We start from the raw sequence: 27,988 nt of genomic DNA, 5'->3' as shown, positions 1-27,988 counted from the left end.
ACCATCCAACACTCTTTGATTACTTCAATGTGGAAAAAAAAATTTTTTTCCTTTAAAAGCCATTCTTAACTCAAGGCCAAGTGTGGAATAAAGCATCTGTTAAGAATGATGTGTGAAGAAAAAAAGAAAAACAAAAAGAATGATATGCAGGAATTCCCTGGAAGTCCAGTGGTTAGGACTCCATGCTTTCACTGCCAAGGGCCCAGGTTTGATCCCTAGTCAGAGATCTAAGATACCACAAGCCATTCTGTGTGGCCAAAAAATTAAAAAATAAATGATGTGGGTGTTTTGATTGCTCAAGGCTATTAGCTATGCTAAGGCTCTTACTCCAAAGTTTGAATGGAAAAAGCAGTGAGGTCACACAGGTTGGTCACACACTCCTATCCTATGGGTCCCCCAGGAGATGATACAGAGCACCTCTGACCAAGAGTCTGGAGTCTGGATTGGGGAATTCCTAGATTGGCAACTGGCACCCCCTGTCGGTAAAGGCCAACGTTCTCTCCCTAATGGGGATCAGTTCAGTTCAGTTGCTCAGTCGTGTCCAACTCTTTCCAACCCCATGGACTGCAGCACACCAGGCTTCCTGGTCTAATACCAACTCCTGGAGCTTGCTCAAACTCACGTCCATCCAGTCAGTGATGCCATCCAACCATCTCATCCTCTGTCGTCCCCTCAATCTTTCCCAGCATCAGGGTCTTTTCCAATGAGTCAGTTCTTTGCATCAGGTGGCCAAAGTATTGGAGCTTCAGCTTCAGCATCAGTCCTTCCAGTGAATATTCAGGGTTGATTTCCTTTAGGACTGACTGGTTTGATCTCTTTGCAGTCCAAATGGGAATGCCAACTGGCAAATCATTTGTTCACCATTTCCTTCCCAGTTACATACAGAAAATTCTGCAATCATCTAAACAGAACACAAACTGGGCTACAAAATGCCTATACAGCATCCTGGAATTAGAAAATTCAGTCCTGGGGACTTCCCAACAGGCCAGTGGTTAAGCTTCATCTTTCAATGCAGGGAGTGAAGGTTCAATCCCTGGTCAGGGAAGTAAGACCCTACATGCCTTTCAGCCAAAAAACCAAAACATAAAACAGAAGCAATGTTGTAACAAATTCAACAAAAACTTAAAAAACAAAAAAAGCAAGAAAATCCAGCCCTGGTGGTAGTTTTTCTATTAATTCATTTTAAATAGCTCAAGTCTTAATCCAGCTTCTGCATTTTGAATCTGGAAGCAAAATTAATAAACTTCTCTCAAAGTCTGGGAACTAAGAATCAGAGTGTACTTTGCTATATCAGTTTTAGGCAAAAGAAAAAAAACTTTAGCATAGGAAGGGATGGTTTTGTGGTCTTACATGCACTTTTTCACAATATAAGGGCTAAATAAATTATCATTTACATTATAAAATGCGGGTGTGTACACATGCACTTCTGTTTTAGCATATCCATATAGCCTGGCATATACATTACCTTCTTATGGAAGAATTAGAAGCAAGAATCTTTATTATCTTTTCATAGAAGGACTAAAGGACAAAGGGGAAGCAACTTTTCATACCTTTCTGTATTTGAGTTTTTTTGCTACAGGCAATTATTACTTTAATTTTGTTTTTAAAAATTAATTAGCAGATTATTTAGATGGAATATTTTAATTTTGGAATATTCAAATATTATGGAACATTTCAATTTTCTTTCTAGGTTTTGAATTTAAAATGTATTAATATTATCTAAAAGAATAAGAACAATTTCTAAAAATATCTTAATAACCACATTAAAGGCCAAAAACAAAAGTATAGAAAGTACCAGGAATTTATACAAATTTCTAAATTTTTCTGAGAATAAATTATCTTAGTTATTATGGAAAAAAATGGGATCAATAAATAATTTGAAAACTTATAATTTACAACTCTATAATAATGCTTTTGAGAAAGACTTCTTCAAAGAATAAGTTCTAAATAGATCTCTTTAACATATGCTAGAGATTTAAAAAAAAATCCACACAATGAAGAACGGACCTTTATGCCTATTAAGTAATTGAATCCTAGTATTTCAGTACTTGATACAAAGTACAATCACTTTCTAAGGTGATCATTCATATTTTACACTAAGCTCTGACATTTTCTACTTACTAGATACCTATACAAAGATATCTTTAGGTCAGGAAAAACACCTTTGGATACAAAATGTAGCTTAAGAGATGTTATATCAGTTCTGAGTTGTATAACTTTCTGACCCCAAATTATTGCTAGTTTTGGAACTACACCAAATATATAGTGTTACTAAGCTTGACCAGCTTTGGAATGAAAACATTAGAATCACACAAATCCATATTTTAAATATTTTTTTAATGAAGGAAGTATAAATGGGAATCCTTGGTACTTGTTATTCACTTACTGATTTGACAAATACTTATCAAGTACCTATCATTTTCATGAAAGCATCCATCTTTTCCATTAAAAGAGTAAAATGCATGAATTCAAAGACACATACAAAAGTCCTTCTCAATAAAATCACAATCCAGCTTCTTTATTTTGCAGACAGGATGAGGTCATCTACTCTAGTAACTCCTCTTGTTACCTACCTCAATTTAACTCTTTAAAGTCAGAAACATAAAAACATTAAAATCAGAGTAAAGATAATTCTTCCCTCTATTCTATGTTCTTAAAATTAATTACATCATCTTCATAGTTTAATACAGAAGCTAAAGTAAAAGAGTCTAGTTAATTCATCTAAGAAGTTATCTTTAAACTATATATTTACAAATAAGATAAAGGTACCAAATGTGTCCAGAATATAATTCTATCCTGATATTCATAAGCACAAGGCACTCATTGGTGAAAAAGATTGCTATCATTATTTTTATTCACATATAATCACAGATAATTTATCAAAATCCCTTGGCAACTTTGGAGGAATTCTTGAAAGGTGACTTTCTATATCATTTTAACATTAATGAAATATTATAAATGGTTTTTAAATCTTTATTTTTTAGTTCTTTCCCACCTCTAAAGCCTAATATTAAATCAAAGTAATCTTAAAAAAAAAATAGAGCCCAAGGAATAGACTCCACATAGGCAACAAATCTAGTTTTTAATTCTTGCTGTTTGTTGCCTCTGAAATGCATTTAAAAGTCAATTTAAAATAACTTTAATGTCAGTTAAAGGAATAACACCAATTGAAACACCTCACATACATATAAAATCACCAGATGATTCAAAATGGCACATTAAAAATGTGTAGCCTTTCATTGTGAAAAATGCCTAATTTTATAACAGCACCAGAGTCTGTATTCCTTTTACAAGCATTTTGTTACCATTTTTCATACACCATGATCATTATTAAGGATCCTGGGTAGTAGATAAGCTTAAGGTAAGGAAATAATTAAATGACACACTTTCCCAGGTTCCTACTGGCTTTAAATTCTGTGATAGGAAAGAAATACTAGATATAAGTTGCCCCATTGTTGTTGATCATTCTTATTCCATCCTAATTCTGTATGATTTCATTATCATGAGCTGCCTAAAATTTACTTAACTCCTTTCTCCAGCCACCTACACTTAAAGATGTATGTTTTCTTTTAGGGTCTCACTGTTCTACACTGAATGGACCCATTGCCACAATGAAGAAAATGCCCTCACATTCTTAAATGAACTAGTCAGTATCTAGTATCTAGTATCTAGTCAGTATCAGCTCTGGCTACTGTAGTTCTGAATTTTAAGTAGCTAAGAAAACCATTTATAGCTTAGTAGTTCTATGGAACAATGTAATCAAGAACATGATAACCACATTTTCCTGGTATAAAACATGTCGATGTTGAAAGATACAATCTGTAACCACAACTTCACGGCAGTTTTCTGTCTTCTCTGTTATAACATGCTGTGTCCCTTCACCCTTCCATCCATACCTATCTGCGTGGCTGCTGAAAGATCCATGGCTTCTCCTGTTTCTTCTTCTTTTGTTTCAGCCCCTTCACTGACTTTCTCACTCTCCATCTCTGTTTCAACCGTTTCTCCTGTCTCACCTGGAAAATTAACCAAAGGGGATATTAAGAGATACTTATTTAGCATTAACAACCAAGTGCCTCACACCTGGTTTCCAACAGGGGCAGCTCTTGCTCTTTAAGTCTAAACAGTAGGTTTCTCTAGGGATGTCAAGAAAGGCAATCGCCCTGGGTCTCTGAGATCCTCAGAGGGCCGATGTCACTTACCGTTTCTGAGCCTTGGCACTCTCTTATATAAAATCAGGATGCGGAATTACCCAGGAAGGGATGGCAGAACATATTACAAATAGAAAGTTCAAAATATGTTTAGGGGTGTCCAGAAACTTGTCTTGTTTGGTCATTCTGGTGTTTAAAGAAAACAATCATCAAACTTTTAAAGAGCTGAAACATTTAAAAGTCCAGGTATTGCACATACAAATGTTTCCCTAAGAAGTCAGTTCGGGCAGCGCTGGCCCCTATGTTTTGAATGGAGCCAAGAAGCAGCTGCCTGTTTTGATAGGATTGTGTCCTGTTCACCAAGGTCCCCGGGGCTCCCCACAACATTACATGTGCCCCTCAATTCACCCACTGCCATCACCCTAGGCCCCAAATACTTGAGTGTGCCAAGCCTGTATAACAAATATACGCTTTTACTTGCTTCTACATTCTGATTTTAGAGCACTTTTATACACCTTCATTAAAGCACTTACCTCAATAGATTGTGGTATTTTGTCTAAATTCTGCCTTCTCCCCACTAGACTGTGAGCCCCTTGAGAACAGGGACTATCCCTTCCTCCCGCACTGGGCACCAAGCAAATGATTAGACACTCAAAAACTGCTGCATTAACGAATGAAATAATTAAGAAATAGACTGATGAATGGTTCACTTCATTCTACTGTAAGGTGAAGTTAAAATTTAGCAAAATGTAAATCCTGTCTCAGGAGAATTTTTTAATTGTAACTCCAATAAAGAACAGTATAGATTCCATTTTCTTTATACAGGTAATGTACATGTTTCAAAAATACCATTTGCTAAGACATAGTACATCTCTCTAGTCTTCTCATAAAGATAAAAAGAGAAGAAGGACAAGGGGAGATTGACAGTAATTTCTAAGGATAAGATTGCAAAGATAAAATGACACTCTAAGAGGCATTATTCGTGTGTTCTTTCATTAAAAAGTCAGTTCCTGGGCTTCCCTAGTGGTTCAGTGGTTAGGAGTCCCCCTTGCAATACAGGGAACACTGGTTTGATCCCCGATCTGGGAAGGTATCACATGCCATGGAGCAACTAAGCCCATGGGCCATAGCACTGAAGCCAACTCACCTAGAGTCAAGGAAAGCCACTACAGTGAGAGAAGCCTGCACACTGCAAGTATAGAGAGTAGCCTCCACTTGGCTGCAACTAGAGAAAGCCCACACACAACAAAGACCCAGTGCAACCAAAAATAAATAAATAAATAAAATTATATATTAAAAAAAGTCAGTTCCTCCACTGACCATTTTTACGCTGGATCCTCATACCATACATGGGGCCTGATGAAGAGTGAACTTGGAAAAATTCTGAAATTTTAACATTCCTTCAATATCCCATTTCATTTAACAATGAAACTAGGTTAAAAATCTAGATACTTTTCTAAAGACCATGCTTTAGAACACTTTTGCTGGAAAGCCAAGTTGCCTGTTGTTCAAGTCTGGAAGACTTTTTAGTTTGGATCACGGGAACTTCAACCACTGAGAGACTCCGGGGTGGGGGAGCTGTGTGTCAGCCTCCCCCATCCCCCAGAGATGATCTCTTATGGAGCACGTCTAAACAACCTGATCTGACAGCATGACTTTACCTTCAATGTGTTGGTCCTCTTCGTTAGTGTGAATTTTCCTGGCCATTTCCACCTTTGCCCCTGTCTCTAGAATTCCTGCCGGATGTTCCATGCTTTCAACTGTTCTTTCAGGTTGGATCTTCTCCATGTTCCCAGGACCTTCGGGAGCTTTATGGAGTGAATCAGCCTTTACAGCTGTCTCCACAGACTGACTTGCGTCCGACATCTCCGGTCCGCCATGCTCTCTGGGAATCGTCTCTCGAAGCTGGGGCTGCTCATCTTTCCCCAGCATTTCCTGAAGTCGCTTCTCTTCCTCGGCTCCCACAGACTGACTTCCATCCGACACTTCCGGTCCGCCATGCTCTCTGGGAATCGTCTCTCGAAGCTGAGACTGCTCATTTTCCCCCATCGTCTCCTGAAGTTGCTTTTTTCCCTCGGCTCCCACAGACTGACTTCCGTCCGACACTTCCAGAGATGCATTCTCTTTGGGAACTGTTTCTAGAGGTTGGGACTGCTCATCTTCTCCAACTGTTTCTTGAAGTTGCTGCGGCTCCGCTGTTTCCACAGGCTGACTACCTTCCAGTATCTCCGGAGATTCTGTCTCCTTGGGAACTGCCTCTGGGAGTTGGGACTGTTCACCCTTTCCCCCAGCTTCTTGAGATCCTGGCTCTCTGGCTGCTTCCAGAGGAACTCTCTCAGCTGTTCCTAGAGGCGTCATCTCTCCGGCAGCTTGTGGATCCTCAGTACCTTCCACTGCTCCAGTAGAGTCCCTCTCTCCCGCTGTTATCAAAGGCTGATTCTCGGCTTCCGCTCCTAAAGGTTCAGTCTCAGCACTTCCTTTCAAAGGCGGAGCCTCTGTCACTGCTTCCACATCCTCTTCCTTTCCTTCTGCTCCTGGAGCACCATCTTTGCCACCTGGCTGAGGTGGCTCAGACCCCTTCAGTCCCTGCAGAGGCTGAGTTTCCTCTGTGGCTCCTGGTGGGTCTGCAGCCTCCTTTGCCAGGGGCTGTTCAGGGAGGGACTGAACACCATTAGCTGTGGACACGGCTGAGATCTTGAGCTTGTCTAATGGAGGAAGGCTTTCCTTTTGTACTTTGCCACACAAAGTAGATTCTCTTCCCAGTGCACGTGGTTTTGGCTGGACAAAGCAGGACTCACTTTCTTCTGTGGCTGAAAAATAGATATTTGAAGTTACTTTTTATTATTCATTTGAAAAGAAAAATACAAATAATTATTAAGTTTCTATCCTGAGAACGGAGAAGGCAATGGCACCCCACTCCAGTACTCTTGCCTGGAAAATCCCATGGATGGAGGAGCCTGGTAGGCTGCAGTCCATGGGGTCGCTAAGAGTCAGAGTCGCTAAGAGTCAGACATGACTAAGTGACTTCACTTTCATTTTCATGCACTGGAGAAGGAAATGGCAACCCACTCCAGTGTTCTTGCCTGGAGAATCCCAGGGAAGGGGGAGCCTGGTGGGCTGCTGTCTATGGGGTCTCACAGAGTCGGACACGACTGAAGCGACTTAGTAGCAGCAGCAGCATCCTGAGAAAGTGTATTGCTATCAAGAAGCAGGTTTAACAGTTCAAGAAAGTCTCGGGTAGAATCGAATACAGAGAGGCCATACCATGCCCTTAACACACCACAAGTCAAGTTTCTCTAGTGTTTTCAGCTCAAATACCTCATCTTAAACATGAAATCCTTCAAAATCACTTTCTTTTTCCCTGTTTGTTCCTTGTGTACCTGCTCATGGCTCCTGTCCCATATTCTAATTTAGTATATTTTGTTTCCTCATGCTCTTTCCTCTGTCCTGCCCTTTCTCTTCCTTAGGCTGAGTAGATTTCACAGCATAAGTATTGGCCCTTGGGCTGGTAGAGAGGTCTTACCTTCCCGTTAAAGCAGAAGGACCATCCAAGACATAATATTAAAAAGCAGAGACATTACTTTGCTAACAAACGTCTGTCTAGTCAAAGCTATGGTTTTTATAGCAGTCATGTATGGATGTGAGAGTTGGACTGTAAAGAAAACTGAGCGCTGAAGAATCGATGCTTTTGAACCATGGTGTTGGAGAAGATTCTTGAGAGTCCCTTGGACTGCAAGGAGATCCAACCAGTCAATCCTAAAGGAAATCAGACCTGAATATTCACTGGAAGGACTGATGTTGAAGCTGAAATTCCAATACTTTGGCCACCTGATGTAAAGAACCTATTCATTGGAAAATACCCTGATGCTAGGAAAGATTGAAGGTGGGAGGAGAAGGGGACGACAGAGGATGAGATGGTTGGATGGTGTTACCAACACAATGGACATGAGTTTGAGTAGGCTCCAGGAGTTGGTGATGGACAGGGAAGCCCAGTATGCCACAGTCCATGGGGTTGCAAAGAGTCAGACATGACTGAGCGACTGAACTGGACTGAACTGAAAGCAGAATGGCCCTCAGTGAATGGAAAATGCCCCATGCCAGAGAAGCCCTACTATGTAAAGACCGAGATGTCTGGGAGAGAAAGTAGCAGGCACAGATCAGTCTGAGTTTCATTCATTTGGGGGGTCCCAGTTGGGAGAGAGCTCAAGAGAGAGCTGGGTAGAATGCATTTTTTTTCCTGCATTTCTGGCTCTTTCTCCAATTGTTCCCAAGTTCCTTGGGAACTTGGTTCCTAGTAGTCACGTCTGTAAAATGGCAGTGAATCTGTTTCTCCCATCTGTGTCATAGTTGCATGAGGCATCATATGACATTAAACAATGAAGGCAGAAATGTTCTCTCAACAGTTTAAGAAAGCAGCATGGCAACATGCTTACACCCTTTGACCCAGTGATCCTACTTCTGGAAATTCATCCTAAAAACAAAAATATCAGTAAAATGCTTTGGGGAAAATGTATCAGCCCAGTATTCTTTTGAATAGCAAAACTGGGGAAACAATTTAAAAGTCTAATAATTTAGGAGAAAGATCAATAATCCATTGGGTGGAATATTACTATGCCATGAAAAAGGGTGATTATGCTGACCATATGCTAAAATAAGATAATGATTATATAAGCTAAAAATCAGCACTTCCAGTTGGATTATCAGATAAAATAATGCATAGCAAATGTGTTCTACCACAAGGTTTGTTTTGCAATTAAATGTTCAATAAGTTAGCTATCAATTTTATGCATAGTACAATTACAACAGTGTTGATCACTGGAAGGGAGAAACAGAAGAAAAATAGAAAGGGAGATATTTGAAGAAAATAAACCAGCATGTTAAAATGGGCCTCTAGATGACATATTTCCTCTTCTAGCCTTTTTTCCCCCAAAAATATTTTTTCTTCTTTTCTCTCCTAGGTTAAACCTGACCTAAGTTATACAGGTACGTAGTTTAAAGAGTTATCTGCTTATCTAATGTAAGTTACGATATAAAACTAAGACTCAGGTCTCCTCTCCGATTTCCTCTTCTCTAGGGTTAAATATTTTCATTCTTTTAGCTGTTTTTGGAGGGATTTTCCCCCCTATATTTCTAAGAGAATTGCTACTTCTTTGTTTTTTAGTTTGGCTATTTCAATTAATTCCCACTATGAAAAACATTTTTTCCCCTTGCCTCCATCAACATTCACCCTCTCAAATTACATTTCAATTCAGAAATTGCACATTAGTATTGATTTAAAATAGCAATCATGTTGTAATTTAGATTTTATCGATATTCAGTTATATGTACATATAATAAATATGTCTGCAATGAAGAACTGAGCCAGGTAGTCAGCTATTCGATTTTTTGTTTTTCCCTGAGTTAGTAACTGTCATGGTTCTTTACTTCCTTAGTTTATGTATTCTCATGAGTTCAATTCACTGCCAGTTGTTTCTCTTTTTAATACATTTACTCACATCAAACAGTCTCCCAGCCTATCTCTGAGAATGTGTGTGGATCCCCCCATGGAGAGGGATTAGATATGAAGCTGGAAAAGCACAGTCTAGGGAGGATTTTGTGAGACACGGGGCACAGGCTGTGGGCCTGGGGGTCCGTGGGACGAAGCTGGGAGGAGGGCTATCCTTCACTCCCCCTTCTCTGGCCTCATCATGCATGGAGTCTTCAAATTAACAGCACAGAAGGCAACTTAACAAAAGTGATTTCTCAGGTCTATAAAGACATTCGTTATGACAAGACAATTCATTTAGATGCCACACAAAGGATGTTTCAGTGATGGTTGCCTTAGGGAACTGACAAGGAAATGTACTATTATACTAATCACAAATGTCTTCCAAATTATATTTTCTGGGAAAACAGTTATTACAGTGATCAGCACTGTCAGTTAAATGAGACAAACGACTTTCAGCCAGAAGTGCCAGCTGTGGGTGCACTCTAATGTCATCATTTTTCTAGAGCAGAAAGCCGTGGGGAAAAAAATGTGTTGACACACCCAAATCATAGCCACTCAGCTTCATGTTTTGAAACATATATTGTGCCATCAGGATTGTTGTTGAATCGCTAAGTCATGTGATTCTTTGTGACACCATGGACTTCAGCACACCAGGCTTCCCTGTCCCTCACTATCTCCCAGAGTTTACCCAAATTCATGTCCATTGAACAGCACCGAACAGCCAACCCACTGGAAAAGACCCTGATGCAGGGCAAGATTGAAGGCAAAAGGAGAAGAGGGAAGCAGAGGATGGGATGGTTGGAGCGCATCACTGATTCAATGGACATGAACTTGGGCTATCAGGATAAGTCAAGGTATTTTTTTCTCAAAAAAACAAATGCTTTGTGAAAATGTATTTATCCACAAATGGTGTCCAAGGAATCTATCAATTTCTTCCATAATTAGAATTTTTATGCCCATGGTCACAGCATGAATTTTCATTCTTATATACTTTTCCTAATCTTACTGTCAGACCTAAAGTAGGAAAATGTCCTTGACATATAATATTCTTATATTGCAACCTGAAAATAGTCAACCAAGCTGAGAAATATTACAAAAGAAGTCACTGTCTTGAATATTTTGGAGGGTAGCCCCCCAAAGCTAAAACATTTTCAAAATGATCACCGAAAATTAGAGAAAATGCTGGAAGTGTAGTGACACACTCATTTGGTAATTCATGTTGATTAACTGCACCCTGAATTTTGAAATAAATGTATTTTGGAGGTAATGACCTCTAGTGGTCATGTATGGATGTGAGAGTTGGACTATAAAGAAAGCTGAGCGCCGAAGAATTGATGCTTTTGAACTGTGGTGTTGTAGGAGACTCTTGAGAGTCCCTTGGACTGCAAGGAGATCCAACCAGTCCATCCTAAAGGAGATCAGTCCTGGGTGTTCATTGGAAGGACTGATGTTGAAGCTGAAACTCCAATACTTTGGCCACCTAATGCGAAGAGCTGACTCATTTGAAAAGACCCTGATGCTGGGAAAGATTGAGGGCAGGAAGAGAAGGGGACAACAGAGGATGAGATGGTTGGGTGGCATCACTGACTTGATGGACATGGGTTTGGGTAGACTCCGGGAGTTGGGTGATAGACAGGGAGGCCTGGCATGCTGCAGTTCATTGGGTTGCAAAGAGTCGGACATGACTGAGAGACTGAACTGAACCGAACTGAATCACTCAATAATTCTTTTTCCTACGTGGTAGAAGAGAATAAGCTGCTCTAAAGGGAGCAGATATCTTATGACTCTGAAAATGGCACCTCTAATGCACTGGGTCTGAATCCTGGTTCTTCCACCTACTAGCTCTGCTCAGCCTCTTTGTGCCTCAGTTTCATCACCTGTAGAGTGGGAAGAGGGGCAGCTGAACTGTTGTGAGGATTACATGAGTTAACACCTGGAAAACCACCATCACAGTGACTGGTGCCCCCTGAGCATCAGTCAAGTTAGCCATCGTGAGCGTTACACTTCACGTGACAGCCACAGCAAGGAAGAGGTCCTGGCGGACACAAAGAAAGGGAAGGCCGTTACATTCATCCTCATCCTACTACCTTTCTCTGAGCCTATTCAGAAAGGACGGAAGATCAGAGTAGATAAGTGAAAGGGTTGGAAAACAAATGCTTGTTTCAAACCAACTCTCAGAGAACACCACAAAAAAGACAATGGTGACCACCGCATTCCCTTTCTTATCCTTAGGAAGGTTTTTATCCCCAGCTGCTGATGAAGGACACGTTTTGGATCTATTCATCCTCCTTCCTCTTCAGCTGGAGCTGGGGGTTCCAGACTGTTCTGCTGTTAAGTGTGATCCTCACCCATCATTTACTTAACCATGCAATTCAAAGTCTCCGGACCTCAGTTTCCTTACGTGATCTTTGCCTTTCAGGATTGTCAGGATAATTGATAATTCAGACGGGTTATATGTGTCATTACCCAACGTGGTACGAGACAAGAGAAGGTACTCAGTAAACAAGGGATGAAGCAAATGGCTCTGCAGGTTTCTCAGTGCGTGGGGGTGTCCTGCTGAAGGGGCAAGGGAGGCCTGAACCCCAGCTGTGTGCACTGGCAAGGGTGCAGCCCTCAGGGGTGGGAAGGGCGGCTTTTTCTAATTTCATAAAGGTCCTCTGTGGGCTACTGATGGCCCTGGCCCTGTCAATCAATTAAAGATAATTCTGCAACAGAAAGAATGAACTGCAACATTAAAGAGCTCAGATAAACAGTCCCTTAACACTACAAAGCTATCACTGTTGACCTATAAAATTCTGTTGTTACCATGGTAAGTTTTAAATCAGATTGTTGACAGATAATGGAGTAGTATTCGCGTCAGCCATGATTTGACTGGACTTGACTAGTATCAATAAAAGCCAATGTTAGCTTTTATATAAATGTGTCTGTGCTTAGTCGCTCAGTCGTGTCCAACTCTTTGAGACCCCATGGACTATACAGTCCATGGAATCCTCCAGGCCAGAATACTGGAGTGGGTAGCCTTTCCCTTCTCCAGGGGATCTTCCCTACCCATGAGTCGAACCCAGGTCTCCTGCATTGCAGGCAGATTCTTTACCAGCTGAGCTACAAGGGAAGCCCAAGAATACTGGAGTGTGTAGCCTATCCCTTCTCCAGCAGATCTTCCCGACCCAGGAATTGAACCAGGGTCTCCTGCATTGGAAAAGACTCTGATGCTGGGAGGGATTGGGGGCAGAAGGAAAAGGGGACGACAGAGGATGAGATGGCTGGATGGCATCACCGACTCGATGGACGTGAGTTTGAGTGAACTCCAGGAGATGGTGATGGACAGGGAGGCCTGGTGTGCTGTGATTCATGGGGTCGCAAAGAGTTGGACACAACTGAGCGACTGAACTGAACTGAACTCCTGCATTGCAGGTGGATTCTTTACCAACTGAGCTATATAAATAAATATGCTTCATTCTGTTTGCTGGCTTTGATTTCATTTATTGAAGTGCCTACTATATGCCAGCTCTGGGCTAAGCACAAGGGTTACAGCAGTTAACAAGGAAGACCTGGTCCTTGTCATCCTAGACTTCCCTGTCTGCAGGGAAATTCAAATAATATCCATTCCCTTATTAAGCACAACTTGGTACCTAGGCACAATCTCTTATGTAAGGATCTCCATGCTCCATCCACCTGGTTTTGTGAATCCCCAATATACCTCCTGGAGGTAGAAGGTTCTACACCTTTTGTTCACAAACAGGAGACATTCTATGCCTAATCTGTATTATTATGTAATAAATATTGTGGACAGATGCATTGTTTCCACATCCAAAGTTGTTTAAGGATATGTCTGTTTTCTGAACCCTACATTTTATCAAATCATACACTGCTCTGGGCGTAATTCTTTGGTGCTCATTATCTCTCTTGATTCTGTTGTAAGTTGATCCATGCACAAATTTGTTGTGACAGCTGAACTAACAGAACCTTTGTTGCAAGCACCGTTGTGATAGGCACACAAAGAAATTAAATACTAGGCAACATTACAGAAGGGATTAGAACCAGAGCTAACATACCTGAAATTCACATTATGGTGGAAGCTTTTCTACTCCGTTTGTTACTCTAATAAAAAATGAAGTTTCTACCCAGCAAGGAGAAAAACTTGAGGTCAATATTTCCCATTCCGTGGCCAGAATGTATCAACCATCCCAAAGATCTCACTGGATGGTCTGCTGAGTTTTCTAGAGAATCAGTGAACAGCGGGATCCTCATATTTTCCCTTGCTGCCACCATTTCTAGGTTCTGGTAGCTTCTGAGTTTTGGGAACCAGGGATGCAGCATGAATCCACTCTAAAGGAAGAGTCCAACTCGTGTTCTCATGTTCCGTCTTTGCTTTCTCCTCAATTCCATTCCATCATTTTTCCCCCATCCAACAAATTCTTGTGGAGCTAACAGTGGGGCTATACTCCATGTTTCTGCCCTTTTCCCTCACCAAAGTAGGTAAAGATACTGACCCTGTGTGCCATGGCACAAATGCTAATCCACAAGGGTATGTTCTATCAGTCAATAGATATTTAAAAAGGCATTCATTTGGGGACTTCCCTGGTGGTCTGGTGGTAAGACTCAGTGCTCCCACTGCAGGGGGCCTAGGTTCCATCCCTGGTCAGGGAACTAGATCCCACATGCCACAACTAAGAGTTTACACGCAGAAACTAAAGATCCCACATGCGGTAACTAAAGATCCTGCATGCGGCAATGAAGATCGAAGATCTCGTGGGTCACAAGTAAGATCCAGCACAGACAACAAATAAATAAACACAAATTTTTAAAAAACGCACTCATTTTGAAGAGTTACATCCCACGTAACTGGAGTGTGAAACCATTAGCCAAAAAACCCTACAGAGGGCAAATAAAAGTCAGACAAACCACTCTTCATTTTTTAGTAGTACTACCGGAATTGACGTATCTAAAACTAGTTTTGACATCACAAGGTAAATGCGTTAAAGTCTGAAGGTAAATCTAACTTTGAAATTTAAGCACAGAGGAACAAGAACATGCAGTTGGAAAGATACTACTGGAATATTTGATAAGTACACATAGAGATGGGGCGGGGGGCTTCCGCCTAGGCTGACATTTAAGAGCTTCAGAGCCAGTCCTCAAGCCATGACGAATAGTCACCTCCTTCAGGTACGACTTTCCAGTTTCATTGTCTTTGGTTTCCTCTAGAATCCTATAAGATGAACTCTTATTTCAAAAAAGGTGTTGCATTAAACATCACATTAAAAAATATCAACAGTAGTTGCACTTAAAAAGGCAAGTTTCATTGATTGATGGTCATTACTGGCACATGGGGATCCAATGTTTGGGCAGAAATGCAGTCTAAAAAAATCAAAGACATCTCAATGAACAAGGAAGAAGAGAGAAAAAGTGGAGATTATCTCTCTGATATTCACACACCATGACCCTTCACCAACCTAAATGGGTCGCACCCATGATGCTTTGCTTGGAACCAGAGTGGCTAACATTTACTGAGGCACTGTGCCTAGAGCTTTACAGGGACCATCTCATTCAACCTTCCCAACAACTCCACAAGGTAAGTCATTATTATCTCCATTATACAGCAGAGGAAATATGACACTGAAAGACTAAGAACCTTTATCTAGGAAGGGCTCCCAGTTAGAGGCGGCAGAGCCTCAGATGTGAGCCCAAGGAAGTGGGATTCTGCCCGGAAGATTACGTGCTTTCAGGCAAACCGTGGCCCCAGAACCTGTACCATCAGTGTTTCCTGGGAGGTTCTGGGGTTTTGTTTCAGTGCTGACTCGCAGGCCCGACCCCAGAACCACTGGCATTGCTGCCCAGCTTCAGACGTCGGGCCTGGTCTCTGTCCTCACGCTAGCATGTAATGGGCAGCACAGATGATGAGGTGAGTATACTAATTCAACAGTGAAGCAAGGGTCAGAGCTGGTCTAAGAGAGCTCCACACTGGGGAGCAAGACTTCCTTCCCTCAAGCTTCCTCATACCACAGAGCTGGGTGGGTTTGCTAAGCCTCCATCTCAGCTAGGTCAGGACAAAGATGTCTTCTAATTTCTCATCTGAAATGAAAGTTTACACTTGCTGTGCCTTGCTCTCTAAGGGCAATGACCAAGGAGCTCCACTGACGCTCACAGTGGTGGCCAAACTCCCAGCTCAGCCACTGAGTCCATGTCTGACCTCATCAGGGTGTCAACCTGTGATGTACAAAGGCATCAGTGGCCAAGAGCAGGGGTCTGCGCTCGAGAAGGAAGTATTCAGTTAGTGAGTCCATGGCTGGGATGGAATGCTTAAATTTTGCAACAGAGCAGTCAGTTACCTCAGATATCTGGACCTCAAGTCTGGGTGGTTAGCACATCCTGAGAGTGTCCAGTTCTAGAAAGAGCAGTGGGCAGACCAAACAGGACTGTGAGCCCAGGCCTTTTAGCTGACTGCTGCTACTCATCTCTTGGGTTAGGGATCTCAGGCTAGGGATCCATATGCAATTCAGATGACCTTGCTGCCATGGTCAGTACTGATCATATTAAGGGAACTGAGGGGCTTTGTTTCCCAGAATGAAAAGTCACTTGTAAAAAAGCAGAAGTCTTCCTCTCCCCGGCCTAGGCACTTTTAGGCCAGACTGGGCTTCTGGCCCAGACACTTGAAACCTGAATTGAATGAGCTTCTCGTTTTAAGCAGAGCATTAAACAGGTTTGGACCTAGGAAGAAGCAGGTTGAAACAAGAATCATAGAAACAATTCAACTGGAAGATTTCAATAAGATTAGAGTATAATCTACTCTCCACCTCTTCAAGGCTCAGAGTCCCCAAAGAGTGTCAGAGAAATTTAGGAGGCAGTGGTTAGTCATGTTGAGAACCCGTACCCCTGATATGATGTGATGAGAAGGGTCCTGTACCTCTGCTCTTTTCCTCCCCCAAACCCATAATCCCAGTTTATCATAAGAAAAACATCAGAAAAGTATCAACTGAGGGACAGTCTACAAAGTAGCTGACCAGACTGCCTCAAAATTGTCAAGGTCATCAAAACGCCTGAGAAAATGTCCCAGTTAAGAAGAGTGTAAGGAGACATGACCACGACAACCAAATGCAAAGCAGGCGATGGAACCCAGAACAGAAATAGGACATGAGAGAAAGATTAAGGAAATCTAAAAGTATGCATGCGTGCTTATTCACTCAGTCATGTCCCACTCTTTGTGACCGCATCTGCCAGCCTCCTCTGTCCATGGGATTTCCCAGGCAAGAACACTGGAGTGGGTAGCCATTCCCTTCTCCAGGGATCTTCTCGACCCAAGGATTGAACTCCGGTCTCCTGCATTGCAGGCTGATTCTTTACTTTCTGAACCTCCTGGAAAGCCCCAATAAAGTATCAATTCAGTTCAGTTCAGTCGCTCAGTCGTGTCCAACTCTTTGCGACCCCAAGAATCACAGCACGCCAGGCCTCCCTGTCCATCACCAACTCCCGGAGTTCACTCAAACTCACGTCCATCGAGTCGGTGATGCCATCCAGCCATATCATCCTCTGTCATCATCCTCCTGCCCCCAATCCCTCCCAGCATCAGTCTTTTCCAATGAGTCAACTCTTCGCATGAGGTGGCCAAAGTACTGGAGTTTCAGCTTTAGCATCATTCCTTCCAAAGAACACCCAGGACTGATATCCTTTAGAATGGACTGGTTGGATCTCCTTGCAGTCCAAGGGACTCTCAAGAGTCTTCTCCAACACCACAGTTCAAAAGCATCAATTCTTCGGCGCTCAGCCTTCTTCACAGTCCAACTCTCACATCCATACATGACCACTGGAAAAACCATAGCCTTGACTAGAGGGACCTTTGTTGGCAAAGTAATGTCTCTGCTTTTCAATATGCTATCTAGGTTGGTCATAACTTTCCTTACAAATAAAGTATAGACTTTGGTTAATAATAATGTATCAAGCTTGGTTCATTGTCTGTGACAAAGCCACCCTACCAATATAAGATGGGAATAATAGGGTGAAGTAGATGTGGAACTTTCTATATTACCTTCATAATTTTCCTGTAAATCTAAAACTATTCTAAAATCATCTGTTTTTTTAAAATTGTAGTAGCAAAACATAAAAGCAAGTAAAATAAGCTCTAGGAGCCTTAGAAAAACTGTTTCATAAAACTTTAGCCATCTGCATAACCATTTTTATGATTTTTTAATATTTTGGTACCATTAATGCTATTACTAACAGTATTTTTGACACTTTCCTTTAACAAATTTACCAGAAAGGAAAAAAAGGCCAGCAACTCAAAACATTTAGAGATCTAGAACTTGATCTTGAGGGGGAAAAAAAAATCAAATTGTTATCTAGGAAAAGCAATAAAGAAAAATTGAGGTTTACTAAAATTGATATCAATGAGAAATCATCTTTATTAAGGACTTATTAGATGATATTCCAAGCCAGGGGTCAGAATTTTTTTTCTATAAAGGGACAGAGAGTAAATATTTTCAGCTTTGCCAGGCATGGGGACATTATTTGCATGTGTGTATGCTAAGTCACTTCAGTTGTGTCCGACTCTTTGAGACCCTATGGACTGTAGCCCAGCAGGCTCCTCTGTCCATGGGATTCTCCAGGCAAGAATATTGGAGTGGGTTGCCATACCCTCTTCCAGGGGATCTTCCCCTAGCAGGGATCAAACCCAAGACTCCAGCAGCTCCTGCATTGCAAGCAGATTCTTTACCACTGAGCCCCAAGGGTCTTTATTGCAACTACTCAACTGTGTCACCTGTCATCACAGTGAGAAAGCAGTCTGAGACGATGTGTAAATGAATGGGCATGTCTGTGTTCCAAAAAAACTTTATTTACAAAAAAATGTCGTGGGGGAACTTCCCTCTTGGTCCGGTGGCTAAGACTCCGCACTCCCAATGTAGGGGCCTAGGTTTGGTCCCTGGTCTGGGGACTAGATCCCACATGCAACTAAGACCTGGTGCAGCTAAATAAATTTTTCTAACATAGGTGTTAAAATAAGAACAGGTAGTGGGCTGGTTTGGCCAACAGGCCACTTTGCCAACCCCTGCTACAGGCAATACTTAGACTACATTCCAGGTACATTATACATATTAATTCATTTATTCTTCAGAACAAATGAGGAAATAGGAACCAATTGTTAATCCCTTTTTACAGATGACATCACTGAGGCATAAAAAGGTTGAGTGGCCCAGTGTCACACAACTAATAAATGACCCTCTGATACCCTGAACCAGATTTGAACCCAGTCTCACTTCAGACCCACATTTTAAATTGGAACTCTATACTATCTCTTAGCATGCTGAAATTTTCTCTCTCACGTGTGCCCTCCACTCTAAACCTCTTTCACACACACACACACACACTAAGTTGCTCAGTCATGTCTGACTCTGCGACCCCATGGGTATAGTCCATGGAATTCTCTAGGCCAGAATACTGGAGTGGGTAGCCTTTTCCATCTTCCAGGGATCTTCCCAACCCAGGGATCGAACCCAGGTCTCCCACATTACGGGTGGATTCTTTGCCAGCTGAGCCACAAGGGAAGCCCAAGAATCCTGGAGTGGGTAGCCTATCCCTTCTCCAGGGGATCTTCCCCACCTAGGAATCAAACCGGCTATCAGGGAAGCCCCCAAAGGTGATCACAGCCTCTCATAAGTATCTAGTCTGTAGGGGCTACTCCGGGGCAAACAAAGGAAAAGGAAATTAGCCAAAAGAAATTATGGGGTTCCTATTAGTTTTAGGGAAATGAAAAAAGTTAGAATAAGTAGCGGGGGGAAAGTTCCTTATCATTACCGATGACAGTGAGAAGGAAGCGAGGAGAGCAACTGGGGAGGACATTGCAACTTAGGTCCTCACTGGGAAGACAAAAGGCAGGTGTTCTCCTTGGTAAGAAAAACCACTAGTGAAACTGACAGAGCAGTTGGAATGCCTAGCCCAGGGCTTCCCATCTCTTTGATGTCACGGCACACACGGAACACGGTATTTGTGCCGCACACAGAGCAGTGGAGGAAGCTACGCTGAGAGGGTTCGGGCCATCTGGACCCTGCCCTGCGGCCCAAGAGGCCGGGAGGAAGGCTGGCACACTGGATCCCACGCTCACAGGCTGGGAAGCGCTCATACACACAACACAGGGGACAAAGATATATTTCAATCACCAAAGACAGACCAGACCAGCATTAGCCAGGCAAGGCTGAGAAGGCAGACGAAGCAAGGTGGTCTGCCAAGAGTGGAACTCTCTCATCCTGCAGGGCCCTTTAGGACTACGTTTGAAAGAAAAGCTGCTTGTTGCGGAGAGCAGAAAGGGCTTTTTCACGGAGTGTGAAGACAAATACATTAGAGGCTTGTAAAAGTATGTCCTTGAAATGAGTGTCCTGGTGAAGGGAGCAGAAAATTAATTGATAGACAAATAAATAAATAAATACTTGATTTGATGGTACATCCTTATGCCTGTAAGGGAAGGAAGCAGATAGCCTTTCTTTCAGTGGACAGGAGGCAGGTCTATCACTGACCTCCCAGGGGCCTGGCATGGGGGGACCTGGAACAGCCACAACGGAGCTGGCCGAGGCAGAGAGCTCTGGTCATAGAAGAGGCTTGTTGAGCAGTCTCTTGACAGGAAGTCACCTTAGCCTACGACGTCAAGTTCATTTTGTACTTATCTGTCTTAGACAATGATAACTGGTGCTATCCTGATGTCCACTCTGAATTATACTTGCATGGCCATAGAGTAAATAGTATGTAAATGAAATTTGACTTCCAGTGACCCGGAAAGTAGATAGATAGGGCAGATGTGTCACGATGCTTCTTACATCTTTTTATGTCTTGACTTTCCTACTTAATGTCCATTTGGACATGTCTCTTATCTAAATAGTCATGTATGAATGTGTCAGTTGGACCATAAAGAAAGCTGAGTGCCGAAGAATTGATGTTTTTGAACTGTGGTGTTGGAGAAGACTCTTGAGAGTCCCTTGGACTGCAAGGAGATCCAACCAGTCCATCCTAAAGGAGATCAGTCCTGAATATTCATTAGAAGGACTGATGCTGAAGCTGAAAACTCCAATACTTCAGCCACCTGATACGAAGAGCTGACTCATTTGAAAAGACCCCGATGCTGGGAAAGATTGAAGGCGGGAGGAGAAAGGGGACGACAGAGGATGAGATGGTTGGATGGCATCACCGACTCAATGGACATGAGTTTGGGTAAACTCCAGGAGTTGGTGATGGACAGGGAGGCCTGGCGTGCTGCAGCTCATGGGGTCGCAAGTGTCGGACACAACTGAGCAACTGAACTGAACTTATCTAAACAGACCTAATACAATCTGATGGTCTCAAAGCAAGTAAAATCATACAGATTTGAAAGTCAAAAAGTATTTGGTATGAATAAAGAGCATGTTATCGGGACTCAGGCGGGGTCTTTTGTCTTATTTGAAAAACCAGGCTGGAGGAGGGGCTGCAAGGAAGGTTGAGTGTGACATCTAAGAAAAGAGGGTCATCCCTCCCGGGTTGTCAGCATGCAGTCCGCACCTCACCAGAGCCCGGCCCGGTTACCCCGAGGACCCCAGAGCCCCGTGGGCCCTTCCTTGGGGAAGAAAATGGTGTCATCTGAACCTGACCCCATGGCACTGACTGCCCTTTTCTCCATCTCCCATGACCCCCCTTGTTTCTGAGCATGCTAGCAGTTCCTGGCTTATTTCACCCACTTTCATAAAGTGTAATGCCCATGGCATTTTAGCTATTTAAAATGATGTGAGGTTTTTTGATTTGAGTTTTGGGGAGGCTTCCCTCCCAATCTTCATCCTTAAAGGACACAGCTCTGACATCCCAGAATGTACACAAAAGAATCAAGTCTAGGGCCAGAGGGCTATTCCCAAGGAAGGGTTTAAGGAATGTGAACAGTAACAGCTCCGAGGAAGTAAGGAAGCTTCTGAAGCCTCATGGTACTTTCCTGACACTAACACTCAATTGGAGAGTTACATTCGGATATTTCGCTTTAAAAAAACAAAATCATTACCTGGGCTACCTACATTTCTATACACTGGGATTCAAATCCTGGCCAAGTTCAATGTTTTATTTATCAGTTTTGGTAAGCCTTTCAAGTACTAGGTTTTTATTTTAAACTTGTTGTAAAACATTAACACAAAAGTGAAAGTGTACACATGAGCTGGGACGTGTGGCAACCTTGCAGAAGCATGATTTCAGAGAACACAAGAAAGCTTTGTTTTGCTGTGTTGGTCTTTTTCTGCATAACCTAGGAATCCCTTCACAACCCGACCCTGTCTTCTCAAGTCCACCTGGACCAACTTTACCTTCCAGTCTTTGTTATTCTGCCGGTCCTGATGCCTACCCTCCCTCTGCTTTTCTCAGTAGCACTCTCATCTCCCTGAATCCCCATCTCTGTCAGTCCATCCATTCACCCAGCCACCTCCTCGATGTGGACTGCATGTCTTCTATGTTGACGGCCACACGATGAGTTCTAGCAGAACTGGGCCTGGACCCGGATGGGACTGGAGTTTGTGAAAAGAACAAGATCCATCATTCACTAGCTCTGAGACCTTGGGCAAGTTACTTATCCTCCCCAGGCTGCAATTTTCTAGCTGAATTCGGTGAAACTAAGATTCTTACGAGGATTATATGAGAATACAGGCTCAAGTATCTGGAACCAAGTGGGTGCTCCTACTTCGTCTCCTGATTTCTGCTCCATGCCCATGTTTTGATGCAACTATACTACATGTCAAAAGCCTTCAATTTTAGAAAAAGATGTGTTGGTGATGAGAGTGTCATTTGGTACAACCCTTATGAAGGCATTTAGGTAGTTAGCTCTCAAAATTATAAATGTGCTTGCCCTTTGACCTAGTAATGCCACTTTTTGGGAAATGGTCTTACAGTTACGCTTGTGCACTTTCAAAATGATGTATGTGTAAAGGAATTCACTGCAGCCTCATTTGCTGGAAACAAATCAAATGTGCCTCACTGGGGGTTTGGTTAAATAAATTACACAGTGGATTCTTAACCAAGGGTAAAAAAAAGAGAAAAAAGTTCTCTATATTACAAAGAGATTATAGAAAGAGCTCCATATTTTTAGGTGAAAGAAATTAAGTGAAGAATAATAGTGGGTATAATACACCACATTTTATGAATAAAGATGGGAGAGGGAAATAATATTTGAAATGTATAAAGAAACTTTGGGAGAATATATCCAAAAAAATACCTAATAAAAATTTTTATCCATAGATGTGATTGTATTGAGCAGATGGTGAGGCTGGGGTGGGAGGTGGACTTTTCACTGTGTGCATTTTTCAGATGTTTTCAGTTTTATGACTATTCCATTACAATTAGCTGTATGTAATCAGCCCACCCAAAGACTTACCAAGCATGCTATGTCAAGCTCTAGAGGCAACACAAAGACATACAAGACTCAGTCCAGAGACTCTGCACTTGAACCAAAGAAATCCCATTTATATAATACTCGTATGCAAGAAAAGCCTCTAAAACTTACTTTAATGTTAATGATTTTTGTTCTTCAATTACAGAGGAGAAGTGTTCAGGACTGAAATATCACTGTGTGAAAATACTGGTTGATAACTAAAGGTATTTCTGCTACACAAAGGTCAATTGACATAACTGTGAAATTCAAGCCTCATCCTATTTATTATCTAGACAGTGGACTCCAAGCAGCTAGTGAGAGTTCAGATAAGAACAAACACATGATTACAGCTGTCAGTGGAAATGTACACATGAACCTAGCGATGAATTCGTCAATAATTGCCACCTATTTACTCTGTCCACATTGGTGTTTTGGAGAAGGAAATGGCAACCCACTCCAGTGTTCTTGCCTGGAGAATCCCAGGGATGGAGGAGCCTGGTGGGCTGCCGTGTATGGGGTCGCACAGAGCTGGACACGACTGAAGCGACTTAGCAGCAGCAGCATTGGTGTTTAAGCTATAAAACTTCTGGAAGAAGTCTGCAAGAAATGGGTGGCATTTTTATCAGGAAAGAGTGGGACAGTAATTACACTGAGAAGCAGAGGGCTGGCAGCATGGAGAGGAAGGTTCGATGCCAAAGGCCTGGAAACTTTTGAGTTCCATTAACGCCTATGAAGTCATCAAAATCTTTGTGTTCAGATTCATAAGCTCCAGGGGCACTGAAGAGAACAAAATTGTTCTAATATGTAGAACATGCTTCCATGAACACAAGAAATTCCAAACTCAATCTGTCTAGTTGTCCTTTTGGAAAGAAAAGCTTCTTTTCTCACCCTTTACAGGGCATTCAAAATCTGTGTGTGATGACTACCACGTAAGTAGTAGTAGTGTTCTGCACTTTGAGTAGCATTGGGTAATTATTTACATCAGAGCCAGTCTCCACACTGCCCCTCCAACCCCGTCCCCTCCCCCACCAACCATCTCTTCCTAGTGAGTCATCTTTGGGGGTGATGAAAAGCAGCTCAGGGGGAATTGTTATCTCATGCATCACAGCAAACATCTCCATGTGATCAACAGAATGGGTTATTCCTATTTAGCCTAACAGCTACCTAACCAGCAGTAACTATCTGATTCACTGGAGCCCAGAAAATAAGTGCCTCCATATTCAGTGTTACAGAATTATTGAGCTGTAAGTGATCTCAGAGGTAATCTAGTCCAACCCATTATTTTATGATTCTTCTGCTTCCAGGTTAATACTACCTTATATATAATAGTTCTTAAACCAGTTACAGAAAATTGTTAAGCAGAACTATCCAAACACAAATACGGTCTGCAGCCGATTTTATACGTTTTAGCTTTAACTCCGGAGAAGGCAATGGCACCCCACTCCAGTACTCTTGCCTGGAAAATCCCATGGACGGAGGAGCCAGGTAGGCTGCAGTCCATGGGGTCTCAAAGAGTTGGACACGACTGAGTGACTTCACTTTCACTTTTCACTTTCATGCATTGGAGAAGGAAATGGCAACCCACTCCAGTGTTCTTGCCTGGAGAATCCCAGGGATGGGGGAGCCTGGTGGGCTGCCGTCTATGGGGTCGCACAGAGTCGGACACAACTGAAGCGACTTAGCAGCAGCAGCTTCCCTGGTGGCTCAGACAATAAAGAATGAGCTGCAACGTAGGAGACCCAAGTTCAATCCCTGGGTCAGGAAGATCCCCCTGGAGAAGGGAATGGCTACCCACTCCAGTATTCTTGCCTGGCTAATTTCATGGACAGAGGAGCCTGGTGGGCTACAGTCCGTGGGGTCACAAAGAGTCGGACACGACTGAGAAACTAACACACCCACACAGATTTAACTCATAATATTGTGAATTTTAAAAGAATCTCTTACAATATGAAGATTATCTGTATCTCTATGGGAGGCCACTGCAAACTTCTCTATATCGATGTAGCTGCTGAAAATACCTCTAAGGCTACATGTCCTCCAAATATTCCTAGTTTAAACTTGGAAGCAAATATAACTTCATATTTCACTGATTCTTATTTAGGGATAAATATTTTACTCATGCTAGTATACTAGGTGAATATTATATTTATTATATATTTCATTTAGGGATTATAATAAACTCTATTATAATATTCAATTTACATAGTTAGATACTCGATTATACTTTCCTGTGTTTCTTTTGTTGTTTGCACAGTGAATGACCATACACCTAATGGGGCTCCAGAACAATGTGAGACAAAAAGAGGTTTAAATCAAGTTGTCACAAACAGATTTAAGGAGGAAGAGAACAGATAAGAAGTCAAATTATGGAATCAGAGTACCTGAGTTCAAAGCTCAGCTCTGACTCTCAAGGAGCCCCACAGGTTTGGCAAATTACTCTTCTCTGTAAAATGGGAACAATCATAAAACTTAGTCAAAGCATTGTTATAAGGATTAAATGTAATCATTCAACAATCATGTGCCAAGCATTGTTAAGCACTGGGGGTACAGTGAGTAAATGCATGTGCCGGACATTTAATAAACGTGGACTATTTTAATCTAAAAGCAAACACACACAGGCTTCGGGTTGTATACAGAATTTAAAGAAGTTTTGAGCTACAGAAATACGAATGAATTATTTATGGGGCCTCCAAGTCCATGGAGTTGAAAAGCTGATGAACATACAATAGTATCTAATTACAAGGGAATACTGTCTGAGGATCAGATGCAAAATACACCTGTTGATTGATTCAATATGTGCATCAAGCAATTTATTAATTTTCTATGCTCAAAACCTGGTTTTTTGTCAGTTGTTTTAACATTTCTTTCAGAACAACATCTGTGAAAACTTAAAACTCCAATGAAAGCATGAATAAAAAAAATGAAACAGCATGACTCATGTGGATAGTTATTTATATTGGTGATAAAATGTTTATTAAAACAAGGTTATTCATTATTTTTTAAGAGGATTAAAAAACCCTTCCAGCCACTGAACATTTTGCCCCTCCCCAAGAGTAACATTCCCTACAAGTTTTTATCAGTTAAAAAATCTACAATGATGATTTAGTGCTCTGCTTTTTAAATTCCTAGGATATCTGGGGGCACGGCTGGGGGATAAGAGAAACCAAAGTAATACAGTATATCTTCCTGAAGCATCAGTTTTTCATACTAAAACCAACAAGGACTGATCATGGAACAGAATGCAAAAAAACAGAATCCATCTGATTTCATAAAACCTCAAAGAAATTATTTCCTGCCCTGGCCTCCAGAGAGCAGGTTTTGGGGACAGAGGCGTTCATCATTTTTAGGAGAAAGGTCAGCAAGCCCTGTACATTAGAAATGGATTTCTTCCATCTCTTCACATTGTTGTCAGTTCACCAGGGGTTTGGAATCACTTTTATACAGGGCTTTAAATATTTGGCCTACTTCCACATTTCTATTGCTTTCTGTTGTCTACGAAATTAAAAATAAATTATCACACACCACAAAAATGACTGTAACACGGCCTATTTCTGACTAGACACAGTGTCTGAGCTTTGAAACACCATTCTTGAAAAGCCTGAGCGCTCCCTACTACAAAATCAGAAAGACGTGTTATTGGAATAACACAAGGTGCTAAAAGAAAACTTGTGAGAAGGAATTAGCCAGAGTGTAGAAGTTCTCATAAAGTTAGCTTTGAAGAAGACTGTAAATTAACCTGAAGGAATGTGCTTAACCTTCAGAGCTTTGTTCAAAGCAACAGCCACTCAAAATCTAAGAAGTGAAGCTGCTATAAAACCCAGCTATTCTCTGGTTCATTCATGTTTCATTCTTTTCACAGCACTTATCACGGTCAGAAACTATGGCAATCACCTGTTCAACTTGTCTGATGTTCTTCTTCCTCCCCACCCCCATCCCAGACCCCAGGAATAGGGTCTTTGCATCTTCAGCACCTAGCCAAGCACCTGGCTATTGTATAGAGACAGAAGCGTGTGGTGCATTTCCACGTAAGTTTCAGTGAGGACCACTTTTCATCACACTCGTATTCACTGAGAAATACTTAAGCCAAGGATGGTGGACAGTGCATCTGACCTCTTTAAAAATTCAGGAACCTGTGCGCTGAGTATATGCTCATCTGCACAGTAATCTGAAATCTTGTACGCTGAAGGACAAGAAATTCTGCATCTGTTTAACAGAGCGCGGTGGCTGACCGCGTTAGGGACTTAAGGCCAACTCCCCGCGCTGCCACGGGCAGCGGGGTCTCTCCACTCCTGGGCTCCCTCCCGCGTGGGGCACCGTGGGCGGCGGAGCGCACCAGGACCGCCGCATCCTGGGCCACGGCAGCGCCGCTCCGGGTCTCACTCGCATCCTTAGGGAGGAGCCGCCCCCTGCCCGGCCGGGTGGGCACGAGTCACACCCGTCGGACCCCGGGGAAGCGAACCCACCCAAGCCCCAGGGCGCGGGCGGGGTGGCGGTGGGGCCGGGTCCCCTGCTCACCGCTGCGAAGCCTGTTGCCGTCGCCGGCCTTGTTGAGGGCGCTGCTGGAGCAGCCCATCACGGGCAGGAGGACGCCCGGAGGGCGAGCGCGGCGACCGCGCGGGCTGGGGACCCTGAGCCGGGATCCCGCGCGAAACGCTCAGGCGGCACAAGTTCCTTCAACTCCGAGCGGCCAGCTCCGGCGCTTACAGAGCGCAAGCGCGCAGCGGAGCTCTGGGTGGGGGCGCGCACCGCTGCGTGGGAGGGCCCGCACCGCTGGGTGGGGGCGCGCACCTGGAGAGGGAAGCGAGCCGCTCGTTGGGAGAAGGTGCCAGGGAGGGGACAGCGGGGACGCAGAAGAGGACAAAGACAAGAAAGGAGCCAGGTAGGGCGAAGGTGGAGAAGGTGGTAAAGGCAGAGAGGAAAGTTGCCTAGGAAGCAGGGATAAAGATGCTGAGTTTTGGGAGAGGGGGCGAAGGGCTTGGGAGGGATCACGTCTGAGTC

At 42.7% G+C, this 27,988-nt stretch overlaps 1 protein-coding gene across 1 annotated transcript; it reads right to left on the bottom strand.

The window, feature by feature from the left end:
* Nucleotides 1-2,320: 2,320 nt before the first annotated feature.
* On the bottom strand, nucleotides 2,321-27,988 carry ERICH5 (glutamate rich 5). The gene is made up of 3 exons (XM_086336049.1): nucleotides 27,506-27,988; nucleotides 5,810-6,958; nucleotides 2,321-4,013 (listed from the first exon to the last, which is right to left on the bottom strand). The coding sequence occupies exons 1-3, from the start codon at nucleotides 27,561-27,563 to the stop codon at nucleotides 3,859-3,861; spliced, it is 1,362 nt and encodes a 453-aa protein (XP_086192175.1). The 5' UTR covers nucleotides 27,564-27,988; the 3' UTR covers nucleotides 2,321-3,858.

Source organism: Bos grunniens, chromosome 14 (assembly GCF_055505025.1).
Source record: "Bos grunniens cultivar Pamir isolate PY7600 chromosome 14, Bosgru_T2T1.0, whole genome shotgun sequence".
Taxonomy (NCBI): domain Eukaryota; kingdom Metazoa; phylum Chordata; class Mammalia; order Artiodactyla; family Bovidae; genus Bos; species Bos grunniens.
Note: the sequence above shows the minus strand (reverse complement) of the source record. Positions and strands in the feature narration are given on the sequence as shown.